Here is a 21,477-nt window from a genome sequence, read left to right on the forward strand (position 1 = left end):
GAACTGTCAGATCAGGAATGTTAGTTTCTCTGTTGTTTGAAGGTTTTGTATCTACACTGATTTTTCAGAAAGACATTGAAAATCCATGAGAAGTCACATCCTCACGGTAGAAATAGCTGCATGAAATACAGCAGTGCTCTTTTTATTCCCTCTCTCTTCACATTCACACATTCACAGTGGGCTTATAAACTAAGAATTCTCCTTATCTTTTATCCATTCTCCAACTATTGCTTAACACAGAGTAAAAAGCAAAGGTGTTTTGGCATAGGGGACACAAAATATCATCAACTCATTACTATTGAAGTACATCTGATAACTTTTGTTGATTTAGCATGTGAAATAACAACAGAATAGCTGAATAGTCTTTTTCGGTCATCCATACATATTTCAAAAGAATTAAAACAAAGGTTGTGTATTCAAGTAAATGAAGTAGTTTCTTCCACAGGAAATAAACAAATAAATAAATAAATAAATGGAATAAATGAATGAATGGCTTACTCCAGAAATAATTCTTTAATATGTTTCAGTAGGACTATGTCAGATCTATTCTGCAGACCTCCAAAGACAATTTCAGTATGTTAATTATCTTCACATCACATACCATAATTTACAAAAGTTACATTCAATGCATTGTCATAAAATTCTTCAATTTATTTCAACTTGTGGCAATTAGTTATCATTATTTTCACTGTCTTTTCACTTTTTCTCTATTATATTTAGTATTAATAAGAACAGTTCCTGTACAATGAACTGAGATCCATCCCAGAGCTTTACTAATACTGTTTGGTGAATGAAGGAAAAGCAGTGAATGTAATCTTTTTAGATTTTAGTAAAACCTTTGATATTGTCCTCAAGAGTATCCTGCAGGATAAATTGCCCAGCTGTGAGATGAACAGAATTACAGTATGCTGGGCTATGAACTGGCTGAGCAGTGATGCTGAAAGGGTTGTAGCAAGTGGGGCTACATCTCGCTGGCAGATAGTCACTAGTGGTACTTCCCAGAGCTCAATTTTGGGTCCAGTTTGCTACTTTTCTTAATGATCTGGATGCAGGATTGGAATGTGTCTGGTATGTGTTTGGTGGTGATACTAAACTGTGAGGTGCTATTGACTCCCCAGAAGGATAAGAGACCTTGCAGAGATCTCATAGGTTGGATAACTGAGCAATCAGCAAGGGCATGAAGTTCAACAAGGGAAAATCCTGGGTTCTGTATCTGGAGTGGAACAGTGCCAGACACAGGTACAGACCATGAGGTGAATGACTAGAGAGTAGCTCAGAAGAAAAGGATCTGGAGGTGTAGGCTTATCGTGAGCCAGTAGCCAAAATGGGCAGTCAAAATTGCAAACTACAATTTGGGATGCATTAAATACAGCGCAGGCAGTCAATCAAAATAGGCAACTCTAGTTTTGGTGTCACCTCCCCTTGAGTGTTGTGTACAGTCCTGGTCTCAAGGTATTTTAAGATACTTTAAAGTGTCCAAGGAAGGGCAACAAAACTGGTAAAAAGACTGAAAAACAATGTCCTATGAGAAGAAAGTGAGGACACTTGGTTTGTCTAATCTGGAAAAAAAATAAAGCTATGAGGTGGCTTCATTGCTCTCCACAACTTTCTGAGGATGGGAAATAGAGATAGAAGTGCCCATCACTTCTCTCTGTTAACTGATGACAGGACATGTGGGTATGGGACAAAGCTGCATCATGGTGGTGGGGAGTTCAAATTGGAAATTATGAAAATTTATTTAATGTGAGGATGGTCAAACACTGGAACAAGCTTTCTGGAGAGGTGACTGATGCCCCATTGCTGTCAGTATTCAAAAGGTATTTGGATAGTGATCTCACCAATATGTTTTCACTTATGGTTAGCCTGGCTCAGGTTTTTGAACTAAATGATCTTTGAAGGTCTCTTCCAATTGAACTGTTCTTTTCACTTCTATATAAAAACCTACTCTGAAAATTCTATGATGAAGTGTCCATGATGAAGTTTCAATGGTAAATGCAAATAGCTACAAGGAACACCTACATCAAATCTTAACATTCTACAAAGTTTTCAAAGCAAAATATATTACAGTAAAATCAGTGAAGTAAGTCTATACTCTTTTCCAAATGTTCCAATTCACGTGATTCAATAGAAAAAAATACATTTTAAATAGTCTACAGGGAAATGTTTTCACTTCTTAGCATACTGTAGAATTATCTTCTGTATTTTCTCTTAAAGAGTAAATATATTCAACTTTTTTTTTTCCTCTCCAGTAATACAGAATTCAGCACCTATTAATCACTATTTCCTGTATTAGTGGTGAGACACTGGAACAGGTTGTCCAGCAAGGTTGTGAATGCCCCCACCCTGGAACCATTCAAGGCCAGGCTGGATGGAGCTTTGAGCAACCTGGTCCAGGGGGAGGTGTCCCTGCCCATAGCAGGGGCGTTAGAACTATGTGATCTTAAAGGTCTTTTCCAACCCAAACCATTCTGTGATTCTACGGTTCTATTAAAGATAATTTTGGGAGGATAGAGGGAGAAGCATCTGGATTATAAAATGTCCTAGCTATTTGTGTTTCAACATATTGATATTTGAAATTGGCAGACCCCTGAACTAGAGAAATATTAAAAAAATAAAAAGAAATATGATTAGGTTAAATACCATGGTACTATGTACTTGGAAGTATATACATGTATTAATCTTGAAAATAATTCAGCTAATCATTTAGACTTAGAGATTTATGAAAGGAAACAGTGTTATTTTTTAGGTAAATTAGATCTAGAAAGTAATATTGTCCAGTGTACAATGGCATGTACTTTCCATTCAATTGCTTTCACAAAGCAATGTAGCAAAATATCTATTAAGTCTAATTAGGTGCTGAGATCTGTACAGATTCAATTATTTATAGTTTAAGCTTGTAATGGGATTTTTAGATTGCTTTTCTGTGATGTTATAAAACAACAGAGCACAGCCTATCGTATTTCGAGTTTTACTTCTCCATATCTGCATGATAAATTTCATGCATTCAAACCCTGAGAAATTTTTAGTGTCAGTTTTTACAGAATAGCAGGAAATGTAGTTTCATACAGGTACTTTTTAGATATCAAACAGCAAAGAAAAAAAAAAGTATGGTGTAAGCTGTACTGTGTTTTCTACATTTTTCTAAAGAGAGAATTTTAACTGGGAAAGATGAACTTGAAAAATCTTCTTTTGTTTCATTTTAAATAAGCAAATTACCTTTTAAGAGGTGTACAGACATATACTGCATTATTACATTGAAGATGATAAATGAATCAGTCATTTGTTAACTAAGTATCAAACTGGATCAAGCAATACATTGATGCTAATCCATCATTTTAAGTTCTACATTTATTTAGTATCCAGTTAGCTGTAAATTACCACTTTTTACCCAGAACCACAGAAACATAGATATCTCTATACTAATTCTAGCCAGCATTACTGCTTTTCTGGATTTTCTTGTTCCTTAAACCACTATTATTTCATAATATTTTTCTTAACATAAAAAAAAAAGAAAAAAAGAAAAAAAAAAAGATGGTAAAGCCTAACCTGTTTTATCTTATACACTAGATAATTAAATGTGAAATTTCATTTTTGCAACCACAATTTTAACTGGGTTTGAAATATTATAGTCCTTGGGATAGGCATATAGGACAGCCTTAGTTAAAATTTGGAATTTAGGATGTGATGAACGGGAGAATTAGACCTGACCTAACTTCCTCAGTGAATATTTAGTGACATGCTGTAGACAATCTGTATTTGTATTCAGAGGCTAGTATAAAAACTGATTGAAAAAGTTATGAAAATACTCTTGCCCTCTAGGGCTCAACAATAATACACTGACATGTTTATATAACACAAATTTATAGAAGTAAAGATCTGCCTGCAACTTCTTTATTTACATTCAGTATTGTAGATGAGATACCAAATTTTCAATTCTGCTACAGTATTATCCCTACAACTAGACTCAAAAATCATTATAAATGTTGCCATTATGATTTGTAGCTCTTCAGTGAATTGGGTCATGATGCATGGGTGGAAAGTACAATGACAAGGAATTTTATAATTCAGAAAAAAATGTCTCTGTATGCTCCTGATGACTGGAAGAAAAAGTCCAATACAAAATCTAATATACATGCAAATCTAATATACATGCAAATCATAATTGTGAAGAAAATACTTCAAATTGCCCAGGTCTTCTGTCCAGAAAGCTGGAATTACATATTTCCCTTGACATTTCAACATTAAAGATAATAATAACTTAAAGACATAGAGACACATGTTTCTATTTTATAACGCATAAAAGAAAGATACTCAAACTAACCTTTAACTAGCTGCCTCTTGAATGACAAATAATATAGCTATGTCAGAGCATTCCTGTAAGCAAGTATGTTGAGAAAATATACCCCCTCTCTTAACGCTTAGGAAGTTATTATTTCTTTTGAGGATTCAAGATCTTTTATTTTACTTTTATTTGTTGCATTTTATTTTCTATTTGTGTCTTTGCACAGTTTCATCATACCAGCACACACTGAGCAAGATTACACATGTTGATCGTAGTACTGCCTTGTGAGATGCAAATATATCCGAAGAGATTTACCAGTGCAGAAAGGTGAGATGCTTCCAACAAGATACCAACTCAAAGATCTTTTTGGGAATACATGACATGAGTCTTTCCTTGAGCTATTTCATTTCAATTCCAGTCATACTGTTTAAAATGAATCCTAGTGAATAATTTTTTATTTTTATTTTTTGAAACTGTTCCTCTTGTTACATAAATAAGAAAGCTCATGAAGTACATCTTTTAAATATGAATGTGTTCTTCCTGACTAAAAGCATTAAGTGTTTATGACTGACAATTTCAAAACCACCTCAGGCTCCTTTCATGAAAGAGATATACTGAAGATTTGATACACATCAGACTCATAGCACTGTTGATTTAAGGTTGATTTGAACAGACACTGTGGTCCTTTTTTCACAGTATCTAAAGATCTAGCAATTGTGCTGTATAAATCTGGAAATACTAAATATCACTGCTTAAAGCAGTAGCATACATGTATGATTACATGTATGATTACATGTATGATTACATGTATGATTACATGTATGATTACATGTATGATTACATGTATGATTACATGAAGGCTGTAGTATTTTCAGCTTTATTTTTAATCATTCAACCCCAGTAATAAACAAATACATTCCTATGAAATGAGCAACAGATCAGTATGCTTTACAAACTAAGATCTAGAGAAGTTTTCTTTATTCAATGCTCCTGTTTTTGTCACCAGAGCAAATATTCTGAAAACAAAACACTTTTAATGAAATTTTTAATTCTTAATGATGTGCTTACAGCATCAGTTAGTCATAAATAATTACAATTTTAGCATACCGACTGAGTATGATAACATCATTCTGTTGTGTTTAATGCTAGTATAATTCTCAGCATTTTACTAACATCATTTTCTTCTTGACTTTTATCTCTCCTGTTCTGTCTATTAGGTTCTGTCCACTGGAGGTTCATATCTGCCTCTATACCCCTAATGAAATCTCAGTTTTCCATCCACTTGTCTATTGAACTCTGTTTTGTTTTCTCATAATTTGTTGCATATACACACAAGCTTTTTTTCTTTTGTCTTTTAATGAAATAGGTGAATTTGCAATTTTTCCCCCTCTTCTGCAGCCCAGAAATTGTGGTATATAGAAAGAAGATGCAAACTTTCAAGCTAGCAGAGAAAGAAGAAAAATATACCTTTATTCTCAACATTTTTATGTTTTACAGTTAACATAGATGTGTCAAGCTATTATTTACATTCCTGTTCTACTTTTAAAGCTCTTTCCTTCACCTTGAGTGCCTTTTTGTATAAATTGAACAAACATGTATTTACTGGTGCTTCAGCACCATCTAAAATAACATCATTGACACAGAAGGTTTTTTTTCAAATTGAAGATGAAAGTTGAACTTTGACTCACTTGAAGTTATCCTTCAATCTATGTTTAAAGACTGCTGCCATACATCTTTATATTTCCAGTGTTGAACAGCAATAATTATCTCCTAACCATTTTACAAAAATGCTAAACCTCTAGACAATCTGTCTAAATAACTATCTTATATTGCTACAGTCTGTCATTCCCGTTTCTCTGATCTGCTATCCTCATTGAACTCTTTAAGCTGTGTTTTCCCAGCTGAATTATTGAAAAAAAAATGCATAACACCCACTCTTCAGTAGCTAGGTTTCCAAGCAAAGTTTATTTCCCATAAAATGAAGTAAGATGATCACTCTCCATATTCACTTGATAAATTGCACCTTGAATCTGCATAACTGCTGCTGTACTCAACACTCATTTCAACATGAATCAGATATCACCTTGCTGTTATGGATCCATCAAGATGTCTAGTATCTGAAACTTTTTTGTGATACTTGCACTAGAGGCTCATATTAAAAATCTATTGACATTTCACACAATTGTTTATTTTTAGAACATTGAGATTTAAAAAAAATTAAAGATCTGTATTAGCTTCTGGAAAACATTCTACCTACACGTTACCATTCCTTAATAAATCACACTCTTATTTGTTGCATTCTTGTCATTCTGTGAATAGAGTGAATGAACTACAGTTGCTAGCAATAAAGTTACCTAATAATCAAGAAGTGATGAACAAACAGCAACAGATATAATCTAACTCAAGGAGTTCACGAACACATTGGAAATCATGAAAAGATCTTTCAATTAGTCAACTGCAATCACATACAAAAAGCGAACATGAGAGATGACAGAACATCACTGAAATAAATTAACTATGGAGCCAAGTCAAGATGCTGTTTGATATTACACAATAAGCGCTTTCTAATAAAAAGGTGTTTTTTATTTATAACTACATCAAAAGAAGCTGTAGGGCAAATAACCCCCGAGAACAGCACTCAAAGAAAATGGTGCGGAAGATGGTATATTTTTGGTAGGCTTGTATAGATGGTTTACAGACAACTAGCAAAAAGAGAGCGGCTCACCTTTATGGTGGTGGAGACTCACCATTGACTCCACACAGGAGGGATCTCCAAGAAGAGATCTTTCCCTGGTGGTGGTCAGCCCTTAAATGTGGTCTGGGAGAGGTGGAGCCAGGCTCCACCCCTTCCAATCACACAGGTATATCACCTTCACCTGTGGCCGACTCAGTACTCGCCTCAGGTGATCGATCAGTGGTTCAGGCCATGATTCAGTTCCCATACAGAAGCATAAAATAAGAAATCGTGCCAATAGATTTGCAATCAATTTCCAGTAGAAACAGAGCTGATATGGGCCTTATTAAATAAAAGAATTAATAAATGAATAAATACATACATGAGGTTTAGGGAACAGATACTCAATTTAGAAAGTCTCCTCAGTGATCTTTGTTGTATCTTGAAAGGCCACTCTCAAGTCATAAATTGTTCTATTCTAAATGTGTTGAGTTCTTGTCATGAATGTGCCACTTCAGATACTCTGTTTAGTTGTAAATCTGCCTCCAGGAGTATAAATCCTGCTCTACATTTTCAGTTCTCTGAAGCTGGAGATAGAGTTTGTAAATATGCCTAAAATATTTGATAAATAATTTTCAAATTTCCAAAAAGCACTTATTTGGATACCATTTCATGAGTTTTAAGTCTCTGAAGTCAACAAAAACAAAATAATTTATGAAACATTTTATAACTGAAAAATATACAGGCTTAGATTAGCCAATATTGTTATATTTTCATACATATTTTCCTTCTCAAATTTATCATGATCTAAGAATTAAAGCCTAGAGGAATCAGTAAGGACTGGAACTCATTGGCAATAAACATAATACATTACTCTTGGAGAAGCAACTCTTTAAGCTATGCTTGATAAGGAAAAATGTTTTTTCACTAGCATCCCACGAATTGCAGATTCAACAAGATTCTCTTGACAGCTACTTACAGTACAGAATTGTAGAGGTCTCTTCCAATCCCTACAGATCAATTCCAATCAACCCACAAAGCAAGCTCCCTACAGCAGCCTGCACAGGTAGGCATCCAGATGGGTACTGAATAGCTCCAAAGAAAGGCAATCCACAACCTCCCTGGGCAGCCTGTTCCAATGCTCTGTCACCCTCACTGTGAAGAAGTTCCTTCATGTATTGGTGTGAAACTTCCTATGCTCAAGTTTACAGCTTTTTATCCTTGTCCTGTCTCCTCAGACCACTGTAAAGAGGTTGATCGTGTCTCTTTGACTCCCACACTTAAGATATTTATAAACACTAGCAAGATAACCCAAGTCTTCTTTTCTCAGGGCTGATCAGACCCAGGTTACTCAGCCCTTCCTCACCAGGGAGATACTCCAGGTCCTTTATCATCTTCACGGCTCTCCATTGGACTCTCTCCAGGAGATTCCTTTTTTTTGTACCAGGGAGCCCAGAACTGGATACAGTATTCCAGGTGAAGCCTCACCAGGGCAGAGTAGAGGGAGAGGCTCCTTTTAACGCACCCTAGGATCCCATTGGCTTTCTTGGCCCTCAGGGCACACTACTTGCTCACTCCATCCAAAACAGTTTAAATATTACAAATAATCATCACTCTACTGACAGTGAGTCCATGATGCAAGTCTGTCATGTGAAAGGCTGTATATGAATCTTTCAGTGATTTGTGTGATCTACATGATGTTATGATGTATCATCAAACCGTAACAGATCTGAATAAAAAATGAAAAACTGATGTCACTGTTTTTGGATTATAATTTTTTTCATTCCTATTTAACATAAATGTATATCCATTAAAACTTAACTGCACTCCGTAATTCAGGAAATGAAACTTTATTCTGTCTTGTGCTTAAAATGTAGAGAAAATTTAGAAGAATAAAAGCACTGACTTCAAGCTTTTATATTATTTCAAGAACAGACTACAAATTAAAATTACTAAGAAAAATGAAGTATCTGATATTAAGGAGGCCTGAATGCTTGTAAGTTTCAGGAATGTGATGTCTTAAGTACAGGCAACATTTGGAATTCAGTTGTCAGATAAAAATCATCACATTTTGACACTGTATAAAGTACACCTGCTGACAACACATGGAAAGAACCCACAGCTTTTCAGGCACACAAATTACTTTATAGAAAGTCGTTCCATTTACTTTGTAGAGAAGTTGAGAATATTTCATAAGGTGAAAAATGCTACTAGCTCTCCAAAAGCGCATTGATATGCATTGGAACATCCACAGGGAAAAACAGATGAGAACAAAAATGTTTGGACAAACTAAACGTGTATATATACATATATGTGCACACGTACATCATGACATATATAGTATGCATACATCACATGTGTAGATACGTATAAAACTTTCCATATACATTTCAATTTGTTGTTATGAATGCATACAATTATTTGTTATGCATTTATAATACTATTAATATTATTTGTGGATCAAAATGAAGGTAATAATGTTTTCGATTTTGGCCTAAATAGAGTCTTAACTTTACCTGATTGATTTTAACTCTTTTCTTTACTATATGTTGACAGGTGTTTTTCTTTTGCCAGATGCTTCAGCTTTTCCACAGTCTTCTCCTTAACTAACAGTTCCCACTACTACTATTTATAAATAACAAATCTATCTGAATTTTCTCCCCAGCACATCTTTTTCCTTCCCTCTGACTACTGTGTGGGCTATTACAGTAGTAAGTGTAGAAACGAAAAATGAAGCTGTCTAAGAAGCAGTAAGGGTCATTCTCTTTCACTGTTTTATAGACTTCATACTAAGTCTAATGCCATTCTCTATCATCAGCAAAGATATTTTTAAGCTTTTTATCCAACAGTTCTTTAACTTTCCATAGTTTCTTTCCACCTCTGCCTCCTGAACCTACTCTCTTAAGACTGATTCTTGCACACACTAGTTTCATGACAATCAGATAAACAAGTACTCTATTTAACTTTAAGAACATTTTTTAAGTACTTAAGAATACATTTACATATATATAGCTGACTCAAAACAACGGGTTGAAGCCATAGCCTACTACATAAATCAAGACTCTGAAATTCTTTATGTCCACCAGGGTCATCTGGGTAGAGTGAATTACAACTTAAGCTGCAGGTTATAAAAAGAAATCCAAAGCCTTCTCACCAGTAGTAAAGGGAAGGAAAAGAATATTTATAGTATCTTCACTCAGATGATTCCTGTTGGCAGAATTCTCTCTTTTGAAAGAGGAATATGATCCCATAACTTTCCTCCAATCTAAGCTAAACAGAAGTTTATTAGCTACTACCATGAGCCAATTTATTTCTTCCCATTCAGACCACCTTGAAAATACTCAATAAACTACAGACTGTGAAAACTGTATATTCACAAACCAAAACATAAATTGAAGAGTAGGCCTAATAGTCTAAATTTAGCCTACAATGGAAGCTTAGACACTCTACATAGTTCATGGAAAGCATAAGCCAGTTTAGGACAGGCAGCGTTATTTTTTTCACAGAAGCGTTTATATTGTTTGTTTTGGAACAATAAGCTCAGAGTCACTTATTTGTTCAGCTCCTTCATTTCTTTGTTTTTTTAATGCTGACAGTGGTATTAATGACCCTTAAAAAGCAAAAAAGCATGTTTTGATTATTTTATAAATAAAGATATCCATTGTCAAATGCTATTAAAAAAAAAAACGGAATATTTTCAGGGTTTCTTTCCCTGCCTTGCCTTTTATTTTAATTATTGATACTTCATTAAATAACAAAAATGTATCTTAACCACGTTTACCTTCTTAGTGATCTAACAATAACAATGTACATCTTTATTAATACTGATGAATGTGATACGATAGTTTTTAAAACCTATATTTTGCATATTACCTTGCCTGAAACAGCTGTGTACTATTTTTAAAGCATTTTTCTCCTTACCTAAACCATGCCTATGCGTTGACATTGGTGGTAACACAGTCCAAGCCTTCGTCTTTGGATTGTAACATTCAACAGTGTTCAATGTCTTTAAACCATCACGGCCTCCAATGACAAATAGCTTGTCATCAATGACAGCAACACCAAACTGAAGCCTCCGGCCATTCATCACTCCAGCCTGGATCCATATATTTGTTCTGAGATCATACTTTTCAATAGTTGTAGCACCTGATAAGACACAATGATAAAATAACACATATAAAACAGGCTGCCATTTTTGGCTATTGCTATTTCTGTTATGAAAGAACGTTTTCTTCTGAACTTAGTAATTTGATTTACAGGCAATTTCAAAAGGTATTATAAAGGCAAAGGGAACTCCAAAGGAGGAATCTCTAACAAGAGATCCTTTCTCAGTAGCAGTCAGCTCTTAAATGAGGATTCGGAAGGGGTGAGCCTGCCTCCACCCTCTTCAGTCTCACTGGTGAATTGCCTTCACCTGTGCTCCCAAGGCTGACCAGATCTTTTCTTCAGGTGCTCAATCAGCGGTTCAGGCCATGACTCAGCAGTCCCCATATATGTACACATATTAATCAGAAAAGTAACTTTAACATTAAATATTAAATATCAAGTGATGTTTACTAACAAAACCAGATGTGCAGATCTCAGAAAATGAATAATACATTCTATTATCTGAGTATGATTATGGGAGTCACAGAATCATAGACTGGCTTAGGATAGAAGGAAACCCAAATATCACCCAGTTTCACCTCCCCTACCATGGATAGGATTGCCAACCACCAGATTAGGCTGCCCAGGACCCCATCCAACCTGGCCTTGATAATTCCAGGGACAGGGCACCAAAAGATCCTCTGGGCAGCCTGTTCTACTGTCTCACCAGTCTCTGAATAATGAATTTCCTCCTAACCTAATTATTCTCCATTTTAGGAAAATGCATAGCTAATGGTGGTGACTATGTTGAAAACTAGTGTTTTGTAGCTGACAATTTGATCTACATAATAGTGTTATTATGTTCTTTGCATCTACAATAGAACTCTATTGAGTCTCCATGGAAATAAATAGAAGGCATTACTTTTGGAACAACTTATGTGCAATTCAACTGAATATATTAAATCCCTCTCTGGTTTTATGAGACCATAAATTATACAAACAAATTTTTACATTTGATTAATAGAGACAGGTTTATGTATTTTCTTGCCTCTAATTTAAAGCTGATTTGTGCAAATGTATTAATCTTTGGTTTTGAAGAAGCAAAAATGCACATTTTTTGTACAGCGCTGCAGGGCATATTATACTGAGACATTAATATAGCTATTTTATAATGCTTTAAGTTTTTATATGCTGAATGCATTAATGTTAAATTTGGAACTGCAATAAATGAATGCTATAATGCAGTCTACCGTAATGGTAAAGATTGCCATTTAAAAGATTTGTCATTCTGATTTTAGAAAGTATTACTAATACAACAAACACAATCTGTGAATTATGTTCAACTATGTATTTCATTATATTGGTTAAGTCTGAGTTTGGCACAATGCATTATTAAGCTCCATACTGAACTCCTAATCCAGCCTAGATTGGTGAACTCAATTTACCCAGTAAGACGTTTCTGCTATTTGGGGAAAAAATAGTAACAAAAAAGAAAAACTATCAAGGTCTATTTTAACTATTTATGAAAAATATACATAGTCTGGAACTAAAACTTTAACAGTTTCTGATACACTCTTTCACTTTGAGCAGAACTAAAACAACTTACTCTTTTAAACTTGAAAACAGAGGAAAGCCTACTCTATACATGTCATTAGTATTGTTTTTTTCTTAAATTTAATAGGGTAAAAGCACACAAGATGAATAGTTTTAGTAAGTAATAAGCCATTCCCAGTTGAAGTCGTGAGATTACACTTGGTTTAAAAACAGACAGTTGTGTCAGATTAGATATTTGTCATTGAAAGAGTGTCTGGTCCTAGTGATGTTCTGATCTGAATGGTTTTGGTTGTTGTGACTCTGAAGAAGTAATATTTAGTGTGAAAAAGAAATCCTTCAACAGAAAGGTGTGGAACCACTGAAAGACTTTAGAGTATCTATAACTGGAAAATACTGACAAAAAGCCAATTTTGAATATACTAAACTACCGTATGGGGGATCTGATTACATTAGTCTATCTTCTCTTTCAGCCCTTTTACCCTTGGTAGAAGCAGTAAGAATTACACCGTTCATATTTTGAACCTAGTTCCTTTTACAATGTTTACACTATTCTTCATTCCAACACAAACTGGAGAGACAAAATCTTGATTAAGTCCTTTAGAGCTAATATATTTCAGAAATGCTTAGCTACTTAAGTGCCAGGTCCTCTGGGTATATAAAATCAATAACACATTGGAATATCGATATTTCATTTGTCATGTATTTTATGGTTTCCTTATACTTCTTAAGGAAAACATTGTTACATTGCTAAATGTTAACATCACAGAAATGCTAAGCACTACAGAGCACTACTTCACCAAAACAAAAGCTGAAGCTCAGGAGAACTTACAGATCTTGTCTGCTAAGTGAATGACAGTGGAATGGTCAGGACTACAGGCATTAGCTAACTATGAAAATCTTAATAACGTCCCTACAAAGATTTCCAGCACTTAGGATCACAGAAGACACCAAGTTGAATGTGACTCAGTGATGAGCACTTGCTGTTAAACATGCTAATGGTATTCTTGCCTACTTTAGGATGCCAGTAAGTAGGAATAGGTGATCCTTCCTCTCTACCTAGCACTGGTGAGGATGCATCTGGAATATTTTATCCAGTTCTGGGCTCTCCCGTACACGAGAGACATGGAGATGCTGGAAAGTCCAGCCAAGGGCCACACAGATGAGGAAGGCAAGACAGCATATATTCTATGATGAAAGGATGTGACAGCTGGGACAGTTCACCCTGTAGAAGAGAAAGATCAGGGGGAATCTCATCAATGACTACAAATATTTGAAAGGATTATATAAAAAGGACAGACCCAGATTTTTTCAGTGGTGCCCACTGCCAGGAATAGACATACTGGGCACAAAATGGAAGACAGAAGATTCCAGCTGAGCATCACAATAAATTTATTTACTGTGCAGTTTAGTGACCTCTGGCACACATTCCCCAAAGAGCTTGTGGACTCCTTGATCTTCAAAAAATGCCTGGACAAAAGATGCTGGTATTGGGCAAGCTCATCTAAGTGGCCCTGCTTCAGCAGAAGAAAGGACCTGATCAGCTCCAGAGGTCACTCCTGGATCAGCAGTGAATAATCTTTCTCTCTTTACAGTGAATATCTTCTGATGAATGTGCAGAAAGTTTATCAAGAAGCATATTCATGTTTTGATTCCTGCCACTGGCATGCCCTACTGCAGAGGTCAGCATAGCATACAAAAGGCTCCAGAAGCTAATTGCTGGATTCAAATCCAAAGTAAGCTATACATTAGGATTCTTGGTGAGAAAAGCTGTGGGTTTTTTTGCATTACACTGTGACAGACACCAGAAATTTTCCAGAAGCGTGTGCTTCAGAGAACTTATGAAAATGGTAACGCAAAGGACTTTGCCTTATTAATGTGTAAGGCTTAGAATAAGCTATTTCTCATGTTCTCATATACTAGATTAATGCTGACTTCGGGGAACTGCCAGGAATTTCCACCATTCATTTTCTGCACAATCCAGAACTCGTTGTCCTGCAGATCTTTTTCCTGATACTGATTAGCTAGTCACATTCATATTGATAATTCTCTCATCTCTCTTCAGTGTCTAGTCCCCCACTTTGATAAAAATTAGATGAATGCCAAGATAATTCCTTCTCCTCAAAACTTTATTTCTAATGGAAAAAAAATCTATGTTATAAACTGGAAGCCAAGAGTTTGTCTAGCTAAGATTATAATACAAGCTACTGTGGCCATAGAATCCACCAGCTGCTCTAAAGATGTACATATTGTGTAGTCCTGTCACACTGTCAGAAAAGATTTCAGAGAAATGAGAGCTACTTTGTGAACTGCAGTGCACATACCAGACATTTGTCAGGGTAGAGCCTGAAAGCAAGAAAGTTGATATGAGGTGAAATGCGATGTCAAAACCTAGAGGTTTCAATTCATTTCCACCCTTAAGCATTGCAATGTAGGTTGCTGAAAAATTGACAGCAAGAATGACTTAAAGCTAATATTCAATACATATTTACATACTTATGTCTATATCCAATCCATATTTTTTACCTAGAAACACACACACATATTTATATTAAATATATATGCCATTTTGCATAAAACAGGGAAAACTGTATAACAAAGTATTTGTGTATATCTCTGTTTCAGGGATTGATTTAATAAATAAGAAGAGAACTTAAAAAGAGAATGTCATAAAGGCAGTTCCTAATTTTAGTTGCACTTTTATTCTTCCGAAACTGGTATTGGGTGTTGATGTCTAGTGCCTGAGACACAAGAGTGAATAGTGCTATACAAGGTGAATAGACAGAAAAAAGAATGATCCTGCAGTCCGATGGACTGATAATCATAATGCAGCACGAGACTGTGAAAAAGCTCACTTGCAAGAAGTGTACTAATCATAAAGGCAACCATGCACGTAATAAAATTCCAAATTGAATTTTTGTCAGTGTGGATGAAAGTATAACTTGGAAAAATAGAAAAGGGAAAAAAACAAACTTAAACCAAACAAAAATATAAACCCTCAGTTTTGGTAATAATTTGATAATAATAATTCGGTGATAATAATTTGGTAATAATTATCATGTTTATAAAATACTATTTTTAAGTTTAAAGAATAATGGGGTAGTAACTAGAGATTGCAAGGCTACTTATGTGCATAAAAACAATGAAGTAACTCCAGAAAGGTATAATAAGACATATTATGTTGGTTCTTTTTTTAATGTGAGGGACCTTATCCATATTTATTCTGAATAAGGGACATCCACAAGGTTTAGCAGGTCAGTGGTATTGTATTTATTATGGTATTATGCAGGTCAAAATGACTATGATGAATGACTATCTTTACAGGAAGTAATCAGTAAGTAATTAAGAGTAAATTATGAGTCACATTAAAGTTAACCTTTGTATATACTTCAATTTTTCATTGAAGTTTCATCTTTCTACTTGTCAGTAGAGAGTTGATGTAATTTTAGGCCATCATTCATCTTTAAATGCTGCTCTTTTTTTAGTAGAAATTATGTCCTTTTCTCAGTTACAGTATCAGCAACAATACTTACTCTCTACACACTGACCAATATTTATATGACTAGTAAAAGAAGGAATGAGCGAATCCTGTATCATACTAGTATGCTATCAGAAGGAAAGCAGAAAACTAGGAACGCTGCAGAAACAGAAACATCAAAAAGGGTCTATAACTGTATTTTCTTTTTGATAGGCTTTTCAGAGTAATTCATGTATTCATAACAATCTATTAATGGTACAGCAGAAGAATTTTGACACACAATGAAACCAAAATGATGAATGAAGAGCTTATTGTTGAATTTACTCAGATAGGATTTTGCTGTATTAATAACACCATCGTAGTACATTTAGAACTGTGACATATCAGAATCATAGAATTCTTAGAGTTGGAAGAGACCTCTGACAGCCATCTAGTTCATCTCCCCTGCATGGAACAGGGACATCCACAGCTAGATAAAGTTGCCTAGGACCTTATTCAGCCTTGCCTTGAAAGTCTCCAGGGATGGGGCAACAACCACATCACCAGGAAAGCTGTTCCAGTGCCTCACCACACTCACTGTAAAATATTTTTTCCTTATATCTAGCGTAAATCTACCCTCCTTAAGCTTGAAATAATTTCCCCTTGTTCTATCACTACAGACCCTGCTAAAGAGTCTGTCCCCTTCTTTCCTGTAGCTCCCCTTCAGAGATTGAAAGGCTGCTATCAGGTCACTTTGCAGCCTCCACTTCTCCAGGCTGAACAGCTCTCTCAGCCTGACATCACAGGAGAGGTGTTACATCCCCTAGATCACTTTTGTGGCCCTTCTCTGGATGCACTCCAACAAGTCCACATCTCTCCTGCACTGAGGACATCACATCTGGATGTAGTACAACAGGTGAGGCCTCACCAGCACAGAGTAGAGGGGCAGGATCACCTCTCTCGACCTGATGACCATGATTCTTTTGATGCAGCCCAGGATACAGTTGGCGTTCTGGGCTGTGAGGGCATATTGTTGGCTCATGTCCAGCTTACCATTCAACAATACCCCCACCTCATTTTCAGCAGAGCTTCTCTCAATCATTTTATCCCCCAGCTTATATTGCTAATGGAGGTAGCCTTGATCCAAGTGCAAATTCTTGCATCTGGATTTTTTGAACCTCATGAAGTTCACCTGGGCCCACTGACCAAGCCTGTCTGGGTCCCTCTGTATGGCATCCCCTCCCTTTGTGTGTGTCAACTGTAGTCCACAGCCTGGTGTCATCAGTAAACTTGATGAGGCTTCACTCAACTCTACTGTCAATATAATTGATTAAGATAATAAAGAATATCAGCCCCAGAACTGACCCCTGGTGGACACTACTTGTCATCGATCTTCATCTAGACCATTGATTACCACTCTCAGGACTTAATCCTACAGCCAGTTCTTCATCCATCAAACAGTCCACCCATCAAATCCATATCTTTCCAGTTTGGAGAGAAGGATGTTGAGAGCTACCACGTCAAAGGCTTACTGAAGTTGAGGAAGATGACATCAGTGGCTCTTCCCTTGTCTACTGTTGCAGTGAATGTCATAAACATACTACTCTTAATTAAAGAAAAACAAATACATTCAGGATAGAAACAGGCTGAAGATTTCAGTCTATGTTATTAGCCATGCTTACCGCAGTAATGTGCAAAGAACTTCTCTCAAATATTAAAGAATGATTACTGCAGTAATGTGCAAAGAACTTCTCTCAGATATTATAGAATGACATAACTGTAGGGGTTGGAAGGGATATCTAAGGATTATCAAGTCCAAAATCCCAGCTAAAGATGGTTCCCTATAGTAGATTATACAGTAAAAGAGTCCTGATGAGTTTAGAATATCACCAGAGGAAACTCCACAACCTCTCTTGGCAGCCTGTTCCAGCACTATGTCAGAGAAAAGAAGTTTTTTCCTTGTGTTTACATGAAACTTCCAATGTTCCACTTTGGGCCCAATGCCCCTTATTCTACCACAGGCTTGATTCTATCCTCTTGACTCCTATCCATTAGGTATTTGTAAGCATCAATAAGACCCCCTCTCAGTCTTTTCTTCTCAAGCCTGAAAAACCTCAGGTCTCTCATCCTTTCTTCATAAAGGAGATGCTTCAAGCCACTAATCAGCTTCCCTCCACTGGGTTCTCTTCAGTAGTTGGCTGTCATTAATGAATCGAAGAGCCCAGAACTGGATCCAGACGTGGCCTCACTAAGGTGGAGTAGAGGGGAAGGATCACTTCTCTCAACCTGCTGGCCACACTCTTTTCAATGCACCCCAGGATACCACTGCCATGAGAGTACACTGCTGACTCATGATGAAGCTGTTGTTCACCAGGATACTCAGGTCCTTCTATGCAGAGCTCCCTTCCAGCAGGTCAGCTCCCAACCTGTACTGATGCATGCAGTTATTCCTCCCCACATGCTTCAGTATTAATCGTAAAAATCATTGCAAAACCAAAATGTGCATAGTGAAAACTGAAAATCAAACACAGGCATAATAATAAATAATTTGATCACAGCAAATACTTTTTCATTAGGCAGTCTTATGATTGTCTTCTAGCATTAAGCAGGTAGAGGTAAATTAATTGGGGAAAAATGAATGAGAAAGGAAAAACGTAGTAGGTGAGGTGGTTGGAAGATGATAGAAACAAATATTTTTTAACAGAGCTGGAATGAGGACACACAAATAGAGGAAGAAGGTGAAACTAAACAAGAATAGGATGGTGGCAGTCCACTGTGGCTACAATGGTATAATATTATCTGAACTGACATAGTTTCTTGCTTAGTTCAATTCCTTGGCTGTATCTGGTTACTAGGATGATTTCAGTTTATCCAGTTATTAGTGGGGAGAGATGCAGCTTCAGTGCAGGTGCCTGCAATCTGAAGCCAGAGTAGACCTTGGAGACCTGGTCAAGTGCAACCAATAGATTCTCAACAGCTATCCTTTTCTGGAAACGTCAGCATCTGCTCTGGGATGAGAGTAACTGCTCTCTAGATTACAGCAGCTCTAGCTAGATCTGTATCATCTACAGTGAATGTTAAGTGTATAGTTTAGGTGTAGACATATCTAGTGTAATCACTAAATTTTGGTGAACCATATTCTAGCACAGGTATCAGTCCTTATATCAACAGAGTAAGAGAAAATAACCATATAAGTTCCAGTAATGCATGCTATGGCAGTTCAAGACCCCAGGCAACAAGAATACTATTACAATCTACTTTGTATATTAACCTATATAAACAGCACCTAAATTTTAAAATTATTTTAAATTATAGATACCTTGAAAAGTAAAGCTGTAGGAGGTGAGAACTCTTTTCAGGCTTTCTTTGGTTCTCATGCATATTTAATCATGCATATAAACAAAATGCTTCTGTTTCCCTATAGTTCTGTATTATTTTACTTAACTTTAAGAATCAAATTAAATGCTCCCAAAACATAAATTATTAGACAATATTTTATGCAGTACCACTAACCACTACTGTTCCCCAATGCAACTGGATTAACATTTTCTTTCAGTATTAATAACTGTTAAAATACTCCTGCTATAAAGGATGGTCTTGAATTTACCATTGGCTTAAATATTACTTACAATTTCTCCTGAATAAGATTATCATAGAATGCAGATAGAGATTTTTCATAAGTTACTGATCCACCTCTCTATAATAGCAATTTTTAAAATACACAAATCCCTGTTGTTTGGTTAACTACGGTCCCCAGACCTATATATCCATATGTTGTACATGGTCATCTCAGCTTTCTTCCCATATGTTCCTTTCCGTGCTGTCCCATATACATGTTGCCATTTACAGCTGTATTTGCAATTGTCCCAGGTTCTTGGAGAAAAAAAACAAACAAAAAAAGGAAAACAGTAATAACAAAAAACAACTGAATTCATGTACATTACTTCTGATTTTTTTTCTTTTGTGTGTGTGTGTGTGTTTTTACAGAAAATAGGGAAAATAATATACATTAGATGAAAGAAATACACATAAATACTCAAAGATGTATCTGAGGGACAAAACACGGTATAAAACATATGAGAGCAAGAGATAGATTGGAAGATAGATTTGAATCGAAAGATTGTAAGTAGTCCACAAAATGAACACATTTCAACATAAAGTATGAGACCTCATTTAAATGTGTAATAGAAGATTTTGTATTGACATATAAAATGTCACAAAGAGTAGCATAAGACAAAAAGCACAGCATTCTTCTCATTATACTACCACTCAGCTCTTGTGAGGCCTCATCTGGACTACTGCATCCAGGCCTGTGGCCGCCAGCACAAGAAAGACACAGAGCTCTTGGAACAGGTCCAGAGGAGGACCACTAAAATGACCAGGGGGATGGAACATCTCTCCTGTGAGGAAAATTTGAGGGAACTGGGCTTGTTTAGCATGGAGAAGAGAAGGCTCCAGGAAGACCTCATTGTAGTCTTCCAATACTTGAAGGGAGTATATAAACAGGAGGGGGAATAACTGTTCAAAATGAGTGCCATTTTTTCCATAGAGGAATTCAGTGACACACTTTTGCTTCATATGCACTTCTATGTCAGGTACCTATTTGTCAGACTGCCTCTCAGCTGCCATCTGTCACACAGCAATAAAGTGTAAAAGATTATTGATGAGAAAGTTCAACCTCTACTGACATACCACAAAGATTTGCCTCTGATATCACAGGCCAAAATAATAAAATAAGAGGCATTACTTTCTGAGCAGCACAACTGCCTATTCCAAGGGGATCGAACACCTCCCCCATAAAGACAGGCTGAGAGCTGGGGTTGTTGAGCCTACAAAAGGCACCAAAGAGACATGAAAGTGGCCAGTCACTAACAAAAACGGGGCTATAAGAAAGAAGTGGAGAGACACTTTAGCAAGGTCTGTGCTAACGGACCAAGGGGAAATAGTTTCTAAATAAAAAACATGAGACTTAGATATTGGGTATAAGGAAGAGTTTTTCTGTTAGTTTGTTTTACAGTAAGGGTAATGAAGCACTGAATTAGTTTCTGCCCAGAGAAGTGGGAGAAACTCCATCCTTGGGGACATTCAAGGTCAGGATAAGCAACCTAATGCATCTGTTAGTGTCTCTCTTCATTGTAGGGGAGTTGGAGTAGATGACTTTAAAGGTCCACTCCAACTCAAACATTTCTATATTTCTATATTTCTATGATTTTTCAGATGGTTTGATCTCTAAAAAAGCATGAATTATTTCAATGAGTAGTGCAGATATAATGACAGACTATATTAAAAAAACAGGTGAAACAGAACTTAATTAGTATCTATTTGTATGATTAACATAGCATGGTTATATGATGAATGTGGCAAGAGAAATTATTTCAGAAAAGAAGTTAAGGATTTTGCTTGATATTCTGCATATATTTCAATTTC

The 21,477-nt window shown here is 36.0% G+C and overlaps 1 protein-coding gene across 2 annotated transcripts in view; it reads right to left on the reverse strand.

The window, feature by feature from the left end:
• KLHL1 (kelch like family member 1) overlaps positions 1–21,477 on the reverse strand; it is a 178,307-nt gene that overhangs the window by 15,462 nt on the left and 141,368 nt on the right. For both annotated transcript variants that reach the window (XM_065744026.1, XM_065744025.1), the window contains one exon: positions 10,878–11,102. In XM_065744026.1, the coding sequence (XP_065600098.1) occupies positions 10,878–11,102 (225 nt within the window). The remainder of the gene's footprint in view (positions 1–10,877; positions 11,103–21,477) is intronic.

The sequence above is a fragment of the Cyrtonyx montezumae genome, unplaced genomic scaffold (assembly GCF_038088225.1).
Source record: "Cyrtonyx montezumae isolate F1298 unplaced genomic scaffold, pur_monq_1.0 scaffold_3, whole genome shotgun sequence".
Taxonomy (NCBI): domain Eukaryota; kingdom Metazoa; phylum Chordata; class Aves; order Galliformes; family Odontophoridae; genus Cyrtonyx; species Cyrtonyx montezumae.